A 15,832-nucleotide genomic window follows, 5' to 3' on the forward strand; every position below is an offset into this window, starting at 1 on the left:
TTCTTTATTTTTGAAGCCTCTGTGTAAATGAAAGAAGATGAATTTTCATGGTAACCAAACAGAATCAGCTGTCAAAGAATTATTATTATTATTTTATTACATTTAGCTGTTTTTGCCTGAAATTCCCACATGATCAGCATCTTTGCTCATCCCACCGGAGCACTCCACAGATGCCTTGTTAATTTGTATTATGGTCACAGCAAGCTGAGAAATACTGCACTTGTACATCAGCGCACAGTCCTGGTCCAGCCTTTGATTGGCTCTTTGGGACGGGACAGCCACCATCTTTTCTCTCATAGATTTCCGTTTAGAATAACACGAAGCTGAAAATAAGCACGCATGTACACACCTCATGTATAGTAATAATTACACCAAATGCTGTTGAAAGTCACTGTGGGCTTAAGAACATTCTGAAGGGCGTTTTTCACCTTTTTCCAGTTATTCCCTTTCCTCCATTGTCCATTTTCAGTTCATCCAGCATTAATAAGCACTGGGAGGCAGAGCTTGCGGCGCTGAAGGGGAACAATGCCAAACTGACGGCGGCTCTTCTTGAATCTACAGCCAATGTCAAACAGTGGAAGCAGCAGCTGGCAGCCTATCAGGAAGAAGCTGAGAGGCTACACAAACGGGTATCACTCTGTCCCTGCACACAGGAAAGTACTCACTGCGTGATCCCATTTTACCACGTCTGAATGCTTTTTCTTTTCCTTTTTGGATTGCAGGTGACGGAGCTGGAGTGCGTGAGCGGCCAAACGACGGGGATTAAATCTCAAAAGACTGAACTCAACCGAACAATAGAAGAGTTGGAGTTGGCTTTGAAGGCTAAAGAGGAGGTACAAGGAGTGCTTGTTCGTCCTACTGGGTTGAAGTCGTGGATTTTGCATGCCTGGACTTTGATTGGTGCGTTTACCATCTGTTCTGAGCTGTACACTCTTTCTGATCATGCTTGCAGGAGTTGGAGAGACTTAAAGCAGAGGTGGAGAGTGCCAATGAGTTTAGGTCCCAAAGAGATTCCCTCACACAGAGGCTACAGGTGAGTATTGCTCAATGATCATGTGTTGCATAAAGATTAATGCAGTCTGTAAATAGTGAGTAAGAAAGAGCAAAAAAAGGACTCCATCTATGACCATCCCAAGTCCAGGAAGTGGTGCCAGATGGGTTGCAGACTTGTCTTTTCCTCATAATAACATCAACAAATATAATAAAATCAATCAATTTGTGCATTATATTAATTTTTGTGAAAACTGCTTGACCACACAGTAACAGATGTTAATAAAACAGTTACAAATGTGATTCTGTCTTTGGAAACCAGGTGAGGGGCGAAGTGAACTTTTAACGAAGGAGGAGCTTGTTTCAGACTGTATTTAGTATAAATATTTCAAAAATTCACCGTATATGTAAAACATGGATTGTGGACCAGTATTTCAGCGTCTTTTGGCGGTTGCTATCTTTTTACAAAACTGTATTTTTTAACCAACTGGCGCACAGAAGTGCCAAAAACTGCACTTCCTCCATTGGCCACTTAAGTCAGTCCTCATAAAGTATCATGGCTAACTTTACAGCATTAGAAAGAATGCTTATAGCCTGGTAGAGATTAATTTGCAGTGCATCCAGATGTTGGAGTTAGGGGTGTGGCCACAGTGATTGACAGGTTTTCTGATACAGGCAGTTGCAACTCTACGTCTGCAAGCCCCTTGGCTGTGTGGGTGGTGGTGTTGTCTTTTGGTGCCGCTTAATGGCATTATCTGGCCACAAGTGATAATGCCATTACCTGTTTAGTGTTACAGCCTCACTGTGTATGATTCTGGATACTGTAGCTCCTCTGAGGAAGAAAGCCTCTAATCAGACATACTCCAGTCCATGTCACAAACATGTGACTTAAAAGCAGATAACTCGAAAGTTTGTTGCTCTATAAAACGGCCCTCTGTGAAGCTAGAACGTCTTATTATCCCTCACTGATTGAAGGAAATAAGAACAACCTTTGGTTTCTCTTCAGCACTGTAGCGATATATTCCTTTAACCTTAATGACTTCATGAATGTCTTCACAAATGAAATTTTAACCATTGGAGAAAACAATTATTTATAGCCACCCCACAGATGTATTATTATGTACAGAAACTTTCAAAACTACTGATATTTATTTAAGCTCTTTCTTTCTGATTGATCCGAGGTAACTTCAGTAAGTACTTCCTCTGTTTGTAGACCCCGTTCCTTCAAGACTGCTCAAAGAAGGCTTTGATGTTAAATATGATCAATCTGTATAATGTAATGGACTGCGTATCTGTGGCCAGTGTACTCCTAGTACCCGATAAAAGGGGAGGCTTGTGTCAGGAAGGGCATCCAACGTAAACATTTTTAGAAAATCCAACATGAGGTTCATTAATAAAACGTCCATACTGCATTGGTTGAAGCCCGAGTTAAAAAATATTACCAGTGCTGCTAACCAGCAAAGACAAAAAAAAATGCGAATGGGTCACGAAGGCTTCATAAAGGGCTTGTTTAAACTAAACAAGGATTTTCAGTGGAGTCCCAAATTACAAATATGAAGCTAAAAATGTGCGTTTTTAAAAAGCGTTGTGTGTCGTTTCTATCAGGAGACGGAGGTGAGAAACCAGACGCTGGAGGCCCACCTGACTGATCTGGAGCAGCGTCTGGAGAGCAGCCAGCTGGAGCGGGAAGCCTTTCGCAAAAGCCTGCGCTCCCTGCTGGAGCTGCTGGACAGCAAAATCTTTGAGCTGAACGAGCTGCGGGACGCACTGGCCAAGCTGCTGGAGGGCAGCTAGACGGAGAGAGACGAAGACTGTGCCACCACCTCCAACCACCTCCACCAACACAGCAGCCAGCGCCGAGACTTTTACCGCATGTCGGCACTCACCTGCTCACTGACAACTTGAATTCTCTTTTTTTTGTTTTTTTCCTCCCACACGCGTGTAAAGGTTTACACACGACTTTATACTTTAACACACATCCACGCTCAGATCGTTTACAAACCGCCATGTGAAGCCTTCCCCTCCGCTCCACTCTGGACAAATCCACAGAAGCTTTCCTCGCTCTACGGAAACATTAAAGGCGAAATTCGCTTTTTTCTTTTAAACGTTGCTTTGGTGCGTTCAAATGCAGTCACTCAGAGTCTGCGATTGTTCTTGTTTTTTTTTCTCTTTTTTTTTCCTCTTTCCGACTTTTTTTCCAGGCACAAATCTTTATTAAAACCCACGTCGCCATCAGCCAAATAAACTCTGAGATCCATTCGGTTATTTGTTGTGGGGACTCGACACAAAGAGGATCCGGAGGACGTCGGTATCTATCGTGAAATATTCTTCTGAAATATATGAGCAATACAAAAGGGCAGCACCAGAGGGTTTACAAAAACATTTTCCACTCTCACTTTCAGGTAATTTTACTCCTCTTGGATACGTTTAAGACATCGAGGTGGGATTTTACTCAAACGTCTTTTCTTTCTTTCTATATGCTTTTTTTTTAAGGATATAACGGATTCATAGTGCACTTGTTCATGTGTGTGTGAGTGAGTCAGATGTTTCATTTCCCCTCTTTGTTTCTGTTGCGACATGAAGTGCAATGATTGAATCCTTTTTTTTGTTAATTTATTACTGAAATTTGTGACAATGATGATTATTATTATGATGGAAGTTGTACAAAATCAAAGTATCTTTATTTACATCTCATTTTCACTTAATCTTTTTTTATCATGTGGTACGTGAGTGTCAAGATGTTGAAACCTGGCAATATTTTTGAGCTGTTTATCGAAGGAAAAAGGAAAATGCGGCGGGTTGACTGCAGTTTTTTTTTTCTTTTGCCAAATAATGTTTTCCTGTACAGATCTGAATTTTTGCTGATGTTGCCTTTGGTACAGACATGCATCAATGGTAGCTAAGTAGCGGTACTTTTTATTTGGTGGGATTTACTATTGCCAAAAATGAGAGGAATACGATTCAGCGTGTACACCTGAAGAACACTATTTAAGGGCTTGTTGTTAGCGCGGGTACATTCGGGACACTTGGATGGATTTTTGTGCTGTAAAGGGAAAAAAGAAACATTTGAATAAGACTTTGAAATACTGATTTAACCACATGCTTACAGACACAAATTGTAATTTTGAGTTTTTAATAAAAGAAAACCAAATGAAAATGCTGCAGCTGTGTTTTAATGAGCATACTGCACAGTAAACCAGCCCTGCTGTCATAAACCTGGTTTAAATAAACCTGACTGCAGTTAGACTTGCCTGGTTTAAGTTTTAACTTGCGTCCTATTTCAAAGCTTGTTCTTTGGACTATTTAAGTACCAGCATACCGTCACTTTTCCAGGCATTCAGCACGTCAACCTGAAGCATTTAAATCCATGAATGTTTTTGATTTTGCATCTCAACTAGCAGGAAACGTTCCCACAATGTTCTAATGGTGTTTTGAATGGACCTGTCAAACTGAAGGACTCATCAGGTACTGGCAGGCCAAGCAAAGTGCAGCTCTGGCAGCAGCTGAAGCAAAACCTCAGGTACAGACATGCATCAATGTCTGTACCTGAGTTTTTCCTTCCCACTGTCACCAAGGGCTTGCTTGTAGGAGGTCGTCTGATTGCTGGGGTTTCCTCTGTATTATTGTAGGGTCATATAAAGCACCTTGAGACTAATTATGTTGTGATTAGGTGTTATATTAGAAAAACTATTTGAAATAAGGTCTGGGAAGAGTTCGTTGAGTTCACTGACAAAGAATTTTGGTCAGGTTTAAAGCAATTCTGGCAAACAATCTCAGGAGGAAACAGTACCCACACTGTATAGTGGGATGGAGTGCTGGTGATTTAGCTACGCTGTGGAAAGAATAGTTTGAGGATCTCCTCAAGCCTCGAAGAAGAAGCAGAGTCTGGGGATGATGGGGAACAGCTCCTCAGCAGTGTCTACTCTGGATTAGCAGACTGGGTTGGTGGGTTTCCTCTTTAAGAAAGGGGAGCAATTAAAACTATTAAAAACACAGACGTGTTGTTTAATGGTCTGTCTGTGGGAATAAACTTGAAAGCAATGATTCTCAGGAAGGTGAATAAAAATATGAGTTTTGGATTCTGTAAATGGATTATGGACTAGAATGATAACAGCATATTATGTGGGGGTTAAACTCTAAAGAAAGATTCAAAAACAACATTTTGGTGCATCATTTTATTTTGAAAGGAAAAAATATACATATATATTTATAAATGGCCTTTAGAAAGCAGAGAGGAATGTCATGATAGGAAACAAAAAGAAAACCTTAAAGTACATTTACATTTGTACGCTTTAAAAATTCTTTAAAATATGAAGTTTCAATAAATACTTCAATACATTTAGGCATGCGGATATATTTTTCATGATTTACATTTCATTACAGTATCATTCTTAAAAGCCCCCCCCCCCCAATCTTCGTTATTGCACTTACGTTGTAACTGGTTTGTCATCAAACCAATCACATGCATAAGGTCGTAAAGGTCAAACTGACAAAGAGTTATGGGTGGAATTTGAAATCTAACAGTTAAAATGGTTACAAAAAAACCCCAAAAAAACAAACCCTGTAAAAGTAAAAAAAAAAAAAAAGAAAAGAAAAGGAGAAAGTCAGATCATCTGCTGCCAAAGGTTTACACTCATACAGATATATTTAAAAATCTAACTGGGTGAAGAGGAACTGCGTGCAAATTATTCATGATGACTTTAACACTTAGCAGCAGTCTTTTACTCTGACAGTCAACTAATTGTCTTCCTGTTATACAGTATGCAGAAAACATAATGCTACAGTTAGCTTAGCTTAGCATGAAGACTAGAACACAACCCCACAGGAATTTTAGGAGCAATACTGTTGAGTCTGTGTTTCCACTTCTGCTAGTTTAGAGACGAAAAAGATTTTTCATTTTAAAAAAATCCAGTATTCAGACACATGAAACATAAACACACTTCCCTAACATTTGCTATGTGTAGTTATTTATTACTTTAAACAAGGCCAAATTCAGGTTTGTCAGAATTTGATGGTCTGTGTTTAAAATCAGCCAAGTAACAGTCCTGCTTTGACATAATTACATCATAAAAAAACAAAACAAAACTAGCGTCTAAAACTCATTAAGTATCGCTTTTAAACAGAGAAGCTAGCTCTGTTTTTAGTCTTTATGCTAAGCTAAGCTGGTAATCATTCAAACACAGCAGCACTGATGCAATGTCAGCATATGTGAGAAGAAAAAAGAAGATATATATATATGACATGTTGCTCACTCAGTGCATGGCTTATCAAACAGGAAAATGTGGGATTAGTTTTTCAGTTAACAAGTTTTCTCAACAGATATTAAAAACCAAACCCCCCCCCCCCCCCCCACACACACACACACACACACATCAACAACTCCAGTAAATAAGGTAAGGAAGCAAGCTCGGAAAACATCTTTCATAAAAGAAGGCAGTGGAAAGACAGCATCTCTCAGGTGAGGAAACTGACAGTAAAAACAACAAATGAGCACAGCACAATAAATAGAAACGTCACACATACTCCTAAAGCTCATCTATGAATCCCTGCCACACCGTGTAAAGCATCTGAATTATTACAAAATAATATGCTGGTTATTTTCATTGTGTGGCGATAATAGTAAAAAATAAAGACAAGAAGGAAGAACACCCATCACCGTTTCCTAAAGCCAAAAGCAATGTCTTCAAATGTGTCAAATATCTAGGTTACGGTTAGCTAATGTGCAGCTAACTATCACATGCTAAATGAAACAGAAAAAAAGAAACAAAACAAAAAACAAAAACAAATAAAATTCTAAAATTTCAACATATCAGCCAAATATCATTACACTACCAGCTGATATCGGCCCCTCTTGACTGACGCTACACCCCAAAAAAACAATTTTACCGATATTAGTCAATATTTTCTTTTTGCCAGATCAATTTTGCACTGTTGAATTCTTTAAAAAAAAAAAAAAAAACACGATAAAGAGATTAAAAGGCAGTTATATTTTAAAATTAAGATGAATTTGTTTCTAGCACAAAAGCAGAAATAAACAAGAAAGAAATGTCAAATTCTTATTTTAGAGGATGTGAAATTCTAGACCGATAACAATCTGTGGATCTGTATCTAAAGAGCCGAGCTCCATTATAGTGATTCATATCTACTTTTTTTTGCTTTTTGGTTCTGCTATTTGTCAATGATGAATCAAGATCAAAGTAATAAATGAAAGGGAATCTGGTCCCAACAATATTTCCATCTGTAAGGTGGACAGTAAACTCTGCCAAACACAGAAAACATCCAAAGCTACATTCAAGAAATCATTTATACTTCAAATGGAGCTAAAATAGAAATGTCATACAGGTATACATCTGTCAAAATACTGACCTGGTGTTAACGGCATCCTTATAAAAGAAGTGGAGGATGCACAACAACAGATAAAGCTTGTTATGTAAAACCACAGCTCTTTGTGTGCTGATGATTACAGTGTTACAGTGTGACTATGACGGGAACACCAGGGGCCAGATGTGCTACTGGTCTACATCGGCACCAAGCTAAAAGATGCCGGCAGGTTTTCTTTGTGGCTGGCTTTATGTTTATGTATTAGACAGATTTTTCAGTTCAGAGTGCAAAGAAGAAAAAAATCGACAGATTTAAGAGAAAAACTAAAAAAAATTGTGGCTTTTGTTTCAGTCAAAAAGCATCGCTTTACTTTTCAAGGTTCAGCTGATCTTCTGGGATCAATAACTCATTAGAACAACAACAACATCTTTTTTCCAGCATGTTCATGTTTTTCCAGTCATGCTCTGACCTGGACTAACAACACAGGGACCGTCTGCAAAGTGTAATGCCGAAACGTATAATACATAGATATCCCGTTAATCAAACCATATGTAAAAACGAGCTTCTATTGTTATCAATAATTGGCAATTTTTACAAGGGAAATTACTAAATGACTTTCAGTTAAGAGAACATTTAATATCATTTCCTTATAAGCTTTTTTATTTTTATTTTTTAACTATTTGCAGCAATGGAGCACCCAGAATCTACATGTTGGTGACATAAATGAGAACAAAGTTATTGCTGATATGAACGTCTTTTTTCAGTGTTGAACTTTATGATCCCAGTGCTGTCTGTACAGGTCAGAGGATGACTTTTAAATGCATGGAGTTGGTTTGGTATGCTTGAAAAAAGGCATACCGAACATATTTGTATGGCTTATTAGTCCCAGGAGTTCACATATCTGAATTTCTTCTAACTTAACCTGGAAACGTGTAACGACAGATTCCCTTTTCCGAGTTTTATTCTCGTAAATTTGTACTTTTTTTTCTCCTCGTACATTTGACACTTTTTTCTAAAAAAAATGTACAACGTTTGTGTACATATATGAACCACCGTGACCCTAATACGCCTTTTAAGTTCAGGCATTTTTGAGTTGAATTTGTCATTTTATTGAACCTATTTGAGTCTTGTCTTTGTCCTGAATATGAGCAGCCTCACGCAGCATGCAGGAGTGAAACAGAGTCATGAGCACATTTACAGTTACAGTAAATTCGACAGACAGATGGTTTGGGGTTGGCCTTACTCTGGTCCTGCCTGAGACCATTATCCCAAGAACAGCTGTCCCAAACTCCAAGATCCCACGCAGACTTCATCGAGTTCTAACAGAAGAGTTCGTCTTTGTCTCAAAACATATAGATTCTCCTTCAGCTGTTTTAGAGTGAAAACCTACACTTGCTGGATTACTTGCTTCCTCGTCCGCTCTGCATGTTTTTGACCCACTCGTTTACACTGCCCTCAGGAGACTGCAATGGTTGAACTGGTGGTTAGATTTGCACATTATGAGCATTATCAGCACATTCTTGCATTAGTATCATCACATCGAGTAAATCTGGCCCCAGGTCTGTTATTCTCACACATATTTAGAGCTGAAAAGCAGCAAATCTACAAGTTTGCGTTTGTCTTTGATGACCGGCCGAGTTGTCTCATCCTGTGTGAGGTGCAGGTAAACAGGGATTTTACACATTTGTAAGTTAACTGGATTATTTTCTAACAGCCCTCAGAGTATTTGGGGGCACTTTGTACTGCAATCAGGTGCTTTCACAGTTCTAAAGCCCTAAAACAGATGCTGGACGTTCAAATTGATTCCGATAAACTGCGTGGGTGATTACACAAAACCTCATCTCAAAGTCAAAGTTTGGCGATTTTGTAAATATGAATGTTAATACCACTCTCGTATGCACTCAGTCCAACTATTCCTTTAAAAAGATGTACAGTACAAATGCTTGTTGTGTAGTAAAATGTAAACGCTCAGACTGAAGGTTTACCATCACTGTGAGCAAAATTCGTGTCCTCAAACAAACCCGTCACAGCAAGCTACAGTACGACTCGGACGTGATGAGAGGTCAGAGGTTGTATCCTCGCCCAGAGAGCCACAGCAATGACATAAAAAAAAAAAAAGATTAGTGGTCCATCTTTACAAACAGCGTACATGAGTAAGAAAAAAATCCTCTAATATATATTAAAAAAAGAAAAATCGAGGGTTTTTGTTCAAATTGCACCAAGAAATCTCCAGGTGACTTAACCCTGGCTTGCCTGCTTAACTTGGTTTCACTTTGTTTAAACTCTTTGTGTTAAAAAAACAAAACAAAAAGGTGGGGGGGTTTAAAAGATTCCTTCGATGAACCGCATTAGTTTTCCCAGTCAGTGCAGGGAAGACCTTCATCCTCTGACTCTGACTCAGGAGAGGCCTCCTTGATTCTCCTCAGAGCCTCGTGAATGCTGCGGGTCAGAGCGTCGGCCGAGTGGGGGAAGCTTTTGGGATGACGCTGCTGCTCCGGTCTGGTCCGTACCTTCCTAAGCCGGACGCCCTGTCGGATTTGAGCCAGGATATTGTTGCTGTCGTCATCCGGATCCGGGCCCAAGACCCGCAGCTCAGCCTTCCTCAGGTGGAAACTGCCCCGCTTGAGTGATGCCAGCACCTCATCCATGGGAGAGCTCGCTGAGAACACAGGGCAGAGACAATTAGCCTCACAGTGTTTAGAGGCTTGGTTCGCCGTTTAGCACACAGCCAAACAACCTACTGCTGACACACAATTTAGCTCCAACCTCTGTTTAAATACACCATTTCCTGTGACTGATAAAATGCTTAAATTACCTCATTTAAAAGTAGGTACCGAATGAGTGTTATGTGCCTTACATTAAACATTTGTAGTATTAACCAACCATGAAGGTCTCTACTGCAATGAAAAGTTCCCTGCCCACCTCTCCTCCACTGCGACGAGTCCAGAGAAGCCGTCTTCCGCAGCTTTTTCCTCGCCGTTAACAGCTGGCTGCTGTCAAAGAATCGAGGGGAAAATGGAGCCAGCGGGAGCGAGGTGGAGTCAGACTCGCCTTTCTGGTGTTGAAGCGTGACGGCTGTGAGGTTCTTCTGCTGGTCGTCCTCTGAGGTGGGAAGTGGTGGAGGAGGCGGAGGAGGAGGCGGGGGAGGGGGACCCAGTGAAAAGTTTGACGGCGCGGCTGAGAGTGGGGGCAGCGATAGGAAGGGAGGCGAGGGATCGAGGCCTTGGAGGTCGACCGCAGGTAAAGAGACGCTGTCGCAGCCGTACGCGTCCGGCGGGAGAGGAGCAGAGAGTTCTGGGAGATCTGAGATGCAGTCGGTCTGAACGCCGGCAGCCTGGGTGCTGGGCTGCTGCCCAGCACGCCTCCGACTGTGAGTCTGACTCAGGCGCAGGCGGCCTGACTTTAGAGTCACCTGGCCTGGATACCTCTGTGTGGGGAAGCAGCAAGAAAGAAAGTAAAGCTGAAGGACTGAGTGCAGTTTACGCAACATTACACACATGATTTTGCTTTAACCTCCTAGGACCTGGCGTACACATATGTGGACATCACAATTTGGGTTATTTAGACCAAAATACTACATTTTGCTCTACAAGTGCCTGATATCCACTTACGAGGACATTATACTGCCACTGTTTTATTGAAATTTTAAACAAATATCCTCATATGTGGCTCTCACTTTTCTTAGAAACAAGAATCAGGTTCTTTGTTTTTACATCCATCGGGTCCCAATCAGCCCAAATATCAAAGAGAAATTAAAAATGCATGCTGTGGAAGAGTTCGGGTCTTAGGAGGTTAATGTATCAAGACTATGTAGATGTCACTACAAGAACATAAAACACTGTGGACAAACACAAAATCATCTTTTAACTAAAAAAACGAAAAGTTACTAATCATTGGTGTTTGAGGAGGATTCAGTGAAGGTTCCTCCTCAGATGACGTGTGTGTTTATGTTAAGTCCTCACCTGCTTGAGGCTGCGAAGCCTGTCAAGTGTCCTCTGCCTCTCCTGACTCACTCTGGCGTTTCGCTTAGCTTCATCATCTTCATCTCCCTTTTCACAGAAACAGCAAATGAGATGAATGTGTTGTAGCAGGGTGAGGAACAATTGCTGCTTTCACTGCTTTGGTATCGATATTTGAAATTTGTCTCGCAGCAAGCTCTAAATCAAAAAAGTTCGATCATTGCCACAGAATATTTGCCATGTCTGTGAGCATCAAAGTGGACTCCCTGTTTTCTTTCTGGTGCTATAAAAATAAAACTGCATTGAATTAACTGGTAATATCATCTCTTCATTTACTGACAGAGTAGAACAGTGAATATATAAATCCTATCCCTTGCAGCCACAGATAGAAGTTTCTTACCTGCTGCAGCTCCTGCAGGGATTTGCTGTCAGTATGGCTACCTTGGCGCTGTTGTATCTTCTGCTTGTGATTGATGATACAGATTTCCTATTTGAGGAAGAACAGAACACAAACATAATGTTATTATAGACAGACCTGTCAAACTGATCCTTAACCCACAGGAGATAAAGCACACGACCATATCTTTATCCATCGGTAATTCACCTTCTTATTTTTGAGGTAGACTTTCTTGGCAGTGATGCGGCCCCTGCGGGCCTCGAGCTGCCGGGTCCTCTGCTGCAGGGTGCAGAGTTCTTCTTCTCTGAGGGGTGACGGTGGGGTCGTGGGGTCTTCTACACCCTTCATGGCATCAGGACTCTCAAAGGTATCGTAGTACACCACCTCATCCTGTCGCTCTGGCAGAAAATCAGAAGACATTGAAGATTCAAATGCTGCTTGTGCAGCTTATACAGCTCGTAACAATGGCTCGAGGATTTGATCTCTGACTGACTATGAGTAGAAGAAAAAGTGGTACTGGTGATAAAGTCAAAGCAGGACAGCTGTGGTGCCACGGGATAAGCAAAGGACTTAACTGGAGGATGAGGTTGGAAACCAATGAGAAGCCAAAACATTTTGTTTTATACTTGAAAACCACATTTTTCAGCACATGTAAGCATCAGTCATGAGTCTGACACACTGAGCTATAACAGAAAAAGAGAAAGAAAAATAACAACCTGAACCAAACCATCTAAAGAGATGCTCACCTGTCATCTGCCTGCGCAGACTCTGCAGCTGGGCAGTGAGCAGCAGCTCCTCGCAGCGCAGCACCTCGGCCTGAATGTCATACAGCTGCAGCTGTAACTCATAGTACAGCGCCTCCAGCTGGTCCAGGCGAAGCATGGCATCCTCCCCACCCTGTAGACTCTGCATCTACAACAACAACCACAGAGACTATTTCAAAGGCCAAAGGGCACCGTCCACAGGATTTTCCAAAAGCTCTACCTGAGTGACTGTGCATTTATATTTCACATTAACAGATCCGGTGGAAGCTGAGCCAGTGTTTGTGTCTTCTCTAAGTGCTATGCTACAACACACTGACCAGGTACATTTTTAGTTTTAGTGTATTTTCAAATGCACAGCAAACATTTGACCTGACAGTCATTCCCAGTGAGTCATTTCCACTCCTGCAGACCAGGAAGTTGTTCCCTCCATTACAGGATGCCACAGCCATGAGCTCATTTTTCCAACACGGCTATTATCTCGAGTTCTTCTCTTCTGTTAACTTCACTATATCCATGTCCTCTTATTGTGGCTTCTTAAAAACAAACCTGACTGGACTGAGCACCACCTTTTCAGAACACACCCAGATACACTTCAGAATTTTGACACCGATCTTGGTCCACATGTGTGATTTGTTTTTGGGGGGTTTTTCAGCAGCATCAGCATGTTATGTTTTACCTCCTCCTTCAAGCCATGTTTCCTCTGTTCCAGGCAGATCTCTTTGGCCCTCATGAGCTGCAGAGTTTCTTTGGAAACGGCAAACTGCAGCCGCTCCATGCGTTCAACCGCCGCTGTCCACGCTGACTTCCCAAACTTTCTCTGGTCAGCTCGCATCCTCTCGTATAGAGCTATAACGCATACAGTAAAGAAGTAAGTGAAAAGGGCTAGAGCTGCAGAGATTAGTCAGCTAGTTATCTGGCAAATGATTAGACATTTAAACAGCAGTTTAATGACCATAATTGTGGTTAATAGTTTTGAATCATTTGGAGCAAAAAGAACATGTGAGAAAATGGTTTGGCCTAAACGCTATAGTTTATTTCTGGAGCGTTAAATGCCTAAAATGGACAAACCAGCAGTGCTTTGACTTGAAATCCGAAGTAAATAAAGCCCATTTGAGGAAAAACACATTTTTATTCCAATTCATAGCAGAGAAGGTTTGAGGATTAAAATGTGTCACGAGTCAGGGTGGAGTGTATGTTAATGACTTTGGTATGCCAGAGGTTGGAGATGAGAACAGAGCCAGAATGTTTTATTCTCACATGATCTCTAAGCGCTCTCTTATGAAGTAAACATACTTTTATAAAGGTTCAAAGGTCACCACAAAAACAACGCCACACATTGTTTTCTGAAGAGAGAAACTAGCCTCCTGTGTGTGTTTACCTTTCTGAGACCGAGTTGTGGTTTCAAAGAACTTGACAGTCAGGTCTTGAATGGAAAGCACTGCGGCGTGAGCCTTCTTCTGCCACTCCTCGTCCTCTTTTCTCAGGCTCTCCACACGACGAGGGCCGAGTCGCTCAGTCTCCAGAGAAATCTGGCAGGAGTTAAGGCAGCTTGTTAGAACAGCTTAAATGTACAGTACTTAGATCAGGTATCATCAGTGAGGTAACAAGAGTTTGTATAGGAAGATTTTGCAACACATGTTGGTATTTATGTCTTGGTCTTACTGTTCTTTAATAATGTTTTTTTTAGTCTATCTTTGTTTACATTTTGGCAAACAGGCTCCAATTAAATGATGCCAAACTAGCAGCTGTCGGTTCCTGTTTATGTATGTTTATGTATACTGGATTACTTTGAAACTGTAGAAAACTAAAAATATGTGTAAAGCACATTTCAGAGTTAGATGGAGATTCCCAAGCAGTTTTATGACCATCGTAGACTGTATATAAAAGATGGACGCAGCTTCCTGGTCTGAAACTTAAAGCAGACGAGGAAGCTCCTATTAGGCCACAGTTTTTTTTCCTGATGAGTTTATGGACTTGATAATTGAATTTCAAGCAAGAAGCAACATTCTTGTGCCAAAAACTTCAGCTCTAACCGCGATTTGAGCCAATCCCTCTAGACTCACACGTCACAAAACCCAACTTCAGAGCATTAGAAGGCATGTTCACACACACACACACACACACACACACGTTTGTGTATATATAAATATAAAAGAGATCAATTTTTCAATCCCAGCTGGGCTAACTTGGCCCAAAGAGAAATCCATTGCCTTAACTGCCTCTTTGAGCTCCCTTTTGTTTGAAGAACACTGGCATGCACCTGTTCTGATCATTGTATGCCCTGCCTTCCTTTCTCCAAATGCCACTTCACCTCTGCCAGTTTGAAAACCACCACCAAAGACCATCTATAGCATTCTGAAATACCAGGAAGTCACAGCAGATGGTGATAACAAAAAGGAAATGGCTTAGGCGCGTCTGTGCACGCTTATACAGTGACACTGACCCAGTATACTTGTGAACAATAAATAAAACGATACATGCACAGAGGTCCTTTTTTTTTTCCTCCTGCCATGTGAAAAAAAGAGTAAGAAAAAGAAAAGCGGTGTCACGTGGAGTTGTGTTCTGGGTGTTGAGGGAGAAATACAAGCCCCTCTAAGAGAGGGCAGGGAACAAAATGTACACACAATATAAGCTAAACTCCTTGCGAGGGCCTCCTGTGCATGCAGTCGTATTTCAATATCTTGATGCAAAACAGATGTGCGTAGGTGCTCAAAAATAAACAAGACTATAATAATCCCAATCAAAGCCCAAAGGCTTTGATTTATGTTAACCAGCATACTCTGTGCTTTTATTCTTGTACAAGTGAGGCACAAGAACAGGGAGTGGTTCGGGGGTGAAACCGGGAGCAAGCGGGGGAGGAGAGTCTACATCAAAAGAAAAGAAAAAGTCTGGCAGGAACAAATCTTAGAAAGTATATTATTTATTCACCTAAAAATTACAACAACATGAGGAAACAAGAGCAAGGTTGCCTTTTAGCAGGTCGATCCCACCTGGTGAGGATGGACAGACATTCACCAGCCTCCTTTCCTTTACCTCTTTGCATGCCATCACTGACTTTGTCCCTGCTGACCTCGGCAGCAAATCAAACTGAAGAAAACATCTCTGCATAAAGTTGGCTCTTGATCATCAGTCTGTTAGACTGGTTTTATGCAAAGCTGAAACGCATCCAGACAACTGACAAAATGCATCACCTGCTCTACAAGTAAAGCAGGCCAAAGCCCGTTGAAATGTAACACAAACACTAGCATTTGGGGAATTTCCTGAAATGTGCATTGTTTGAATATACTTTGTGTCTGATCAAAGTCTCAGTAAGTTATGGAAATAAAAGAAGTGCGGTGCAAACAAGTGATGATTCACACCTGTAAAGTTGCTCGGAAAAGGTGACACATTCCTATGACTAA

At 41.1% G+C, this 15,832-nt stretch overlaps 2 protein-coding genes across 3 annotated transcripts in view; one reads left to right on the forward strand and one right to left on the reverse strand.

Annotated features, from left to right (window-relative positions):
• The window catches only part of homer1 (homer scaffold protein 1), a 29,129-nt gene extending 24,411 nt beyond the window's left edge, over nt 1–4,718 (forward strand). The window contains exons 7-10 of one of the 2 annotated variants that reach the window (XM_086301409.1): nt 470–629; nt 723–833; nt 953–1,033; nt 2,596–4,718. In XM_086301409.1, coding sequence (XP_086157535.1) covers nt 470–629; nt 723–833; nt 953–1,033; nt 2,596–2,784 — 541 coding nt within the window. In that variant the 3' untranslated portion in view covers nt 2,785–4,718. The remainder of the gene's footprint in view (nt 1–469; nt 630–722; nt 834–952; nt 1,034–2,595) is intronic. The other variant, XM_086301410.1, reaches the window with a different exon arrangement.
• Nucleotides 4,719–5,132: 414 nt separating this feature from the next.
• jmy (junction mediating and regulatory protein, p53 cofactor) overlaps nt 5,133–15,832 on the reverse strand; it is a 30,937-nt gene continuing 20,237 nt past the window's right edge. The window contains exons 3-10 of the mRNA XM_086301407.1: nt 13,810–13,960; nt 13,108–13,277; nt 12,414–12,579; nt 11,875–12,065; nt 11,671–11,757; nt 11,274–11,360; nt 10,234–10,738; nt 5,133–9,970 (exon numbers count right to left, since the gene is read on the reverse strand). Of these exons, the coding sequence (XP_086157533.1) occupies nt 9,660–9,970; nt 10,234–10,738; nt 11,274–11,360; nt 11,671–11,757; nt 11,875–12,065; nt 12,414–12,579; nt 13,108–13,277; nt 13,810–13,960 (1,668 nt within the window). The 3' untranslated portion in view covers nt 5,133–9,659. The remainder of the gene's footprint in view (nt 9,971–10,233; nt 10,739–11,273; nt 11,361–11,670; nt 11,758–11,874; nt 12,066–12,413; nt 12,580–13,107; nt 13,278–13,809; nt 13,961–15,832) is intronic.

Source organism: Aulonocara sp. 'chitande type north' Nkhata Bay, linkage group LG7 (assembly GCF_057382095.1).
Source record: "Aulonocara sp. 'chitande type north' Nkhata Bay isolate Kocher_YH1m ecotype deep benthic linkage group LG7, A_spYH_male_GT1.1, whole genome shotgun sequence".
NCBI lineage: Eukaryota > Metazoa > Chordata > Actinopteri > Cichliformes > Cichlidae > Aulonocara > Aulonocara sp. 'chitande type north' Nkhata Bay.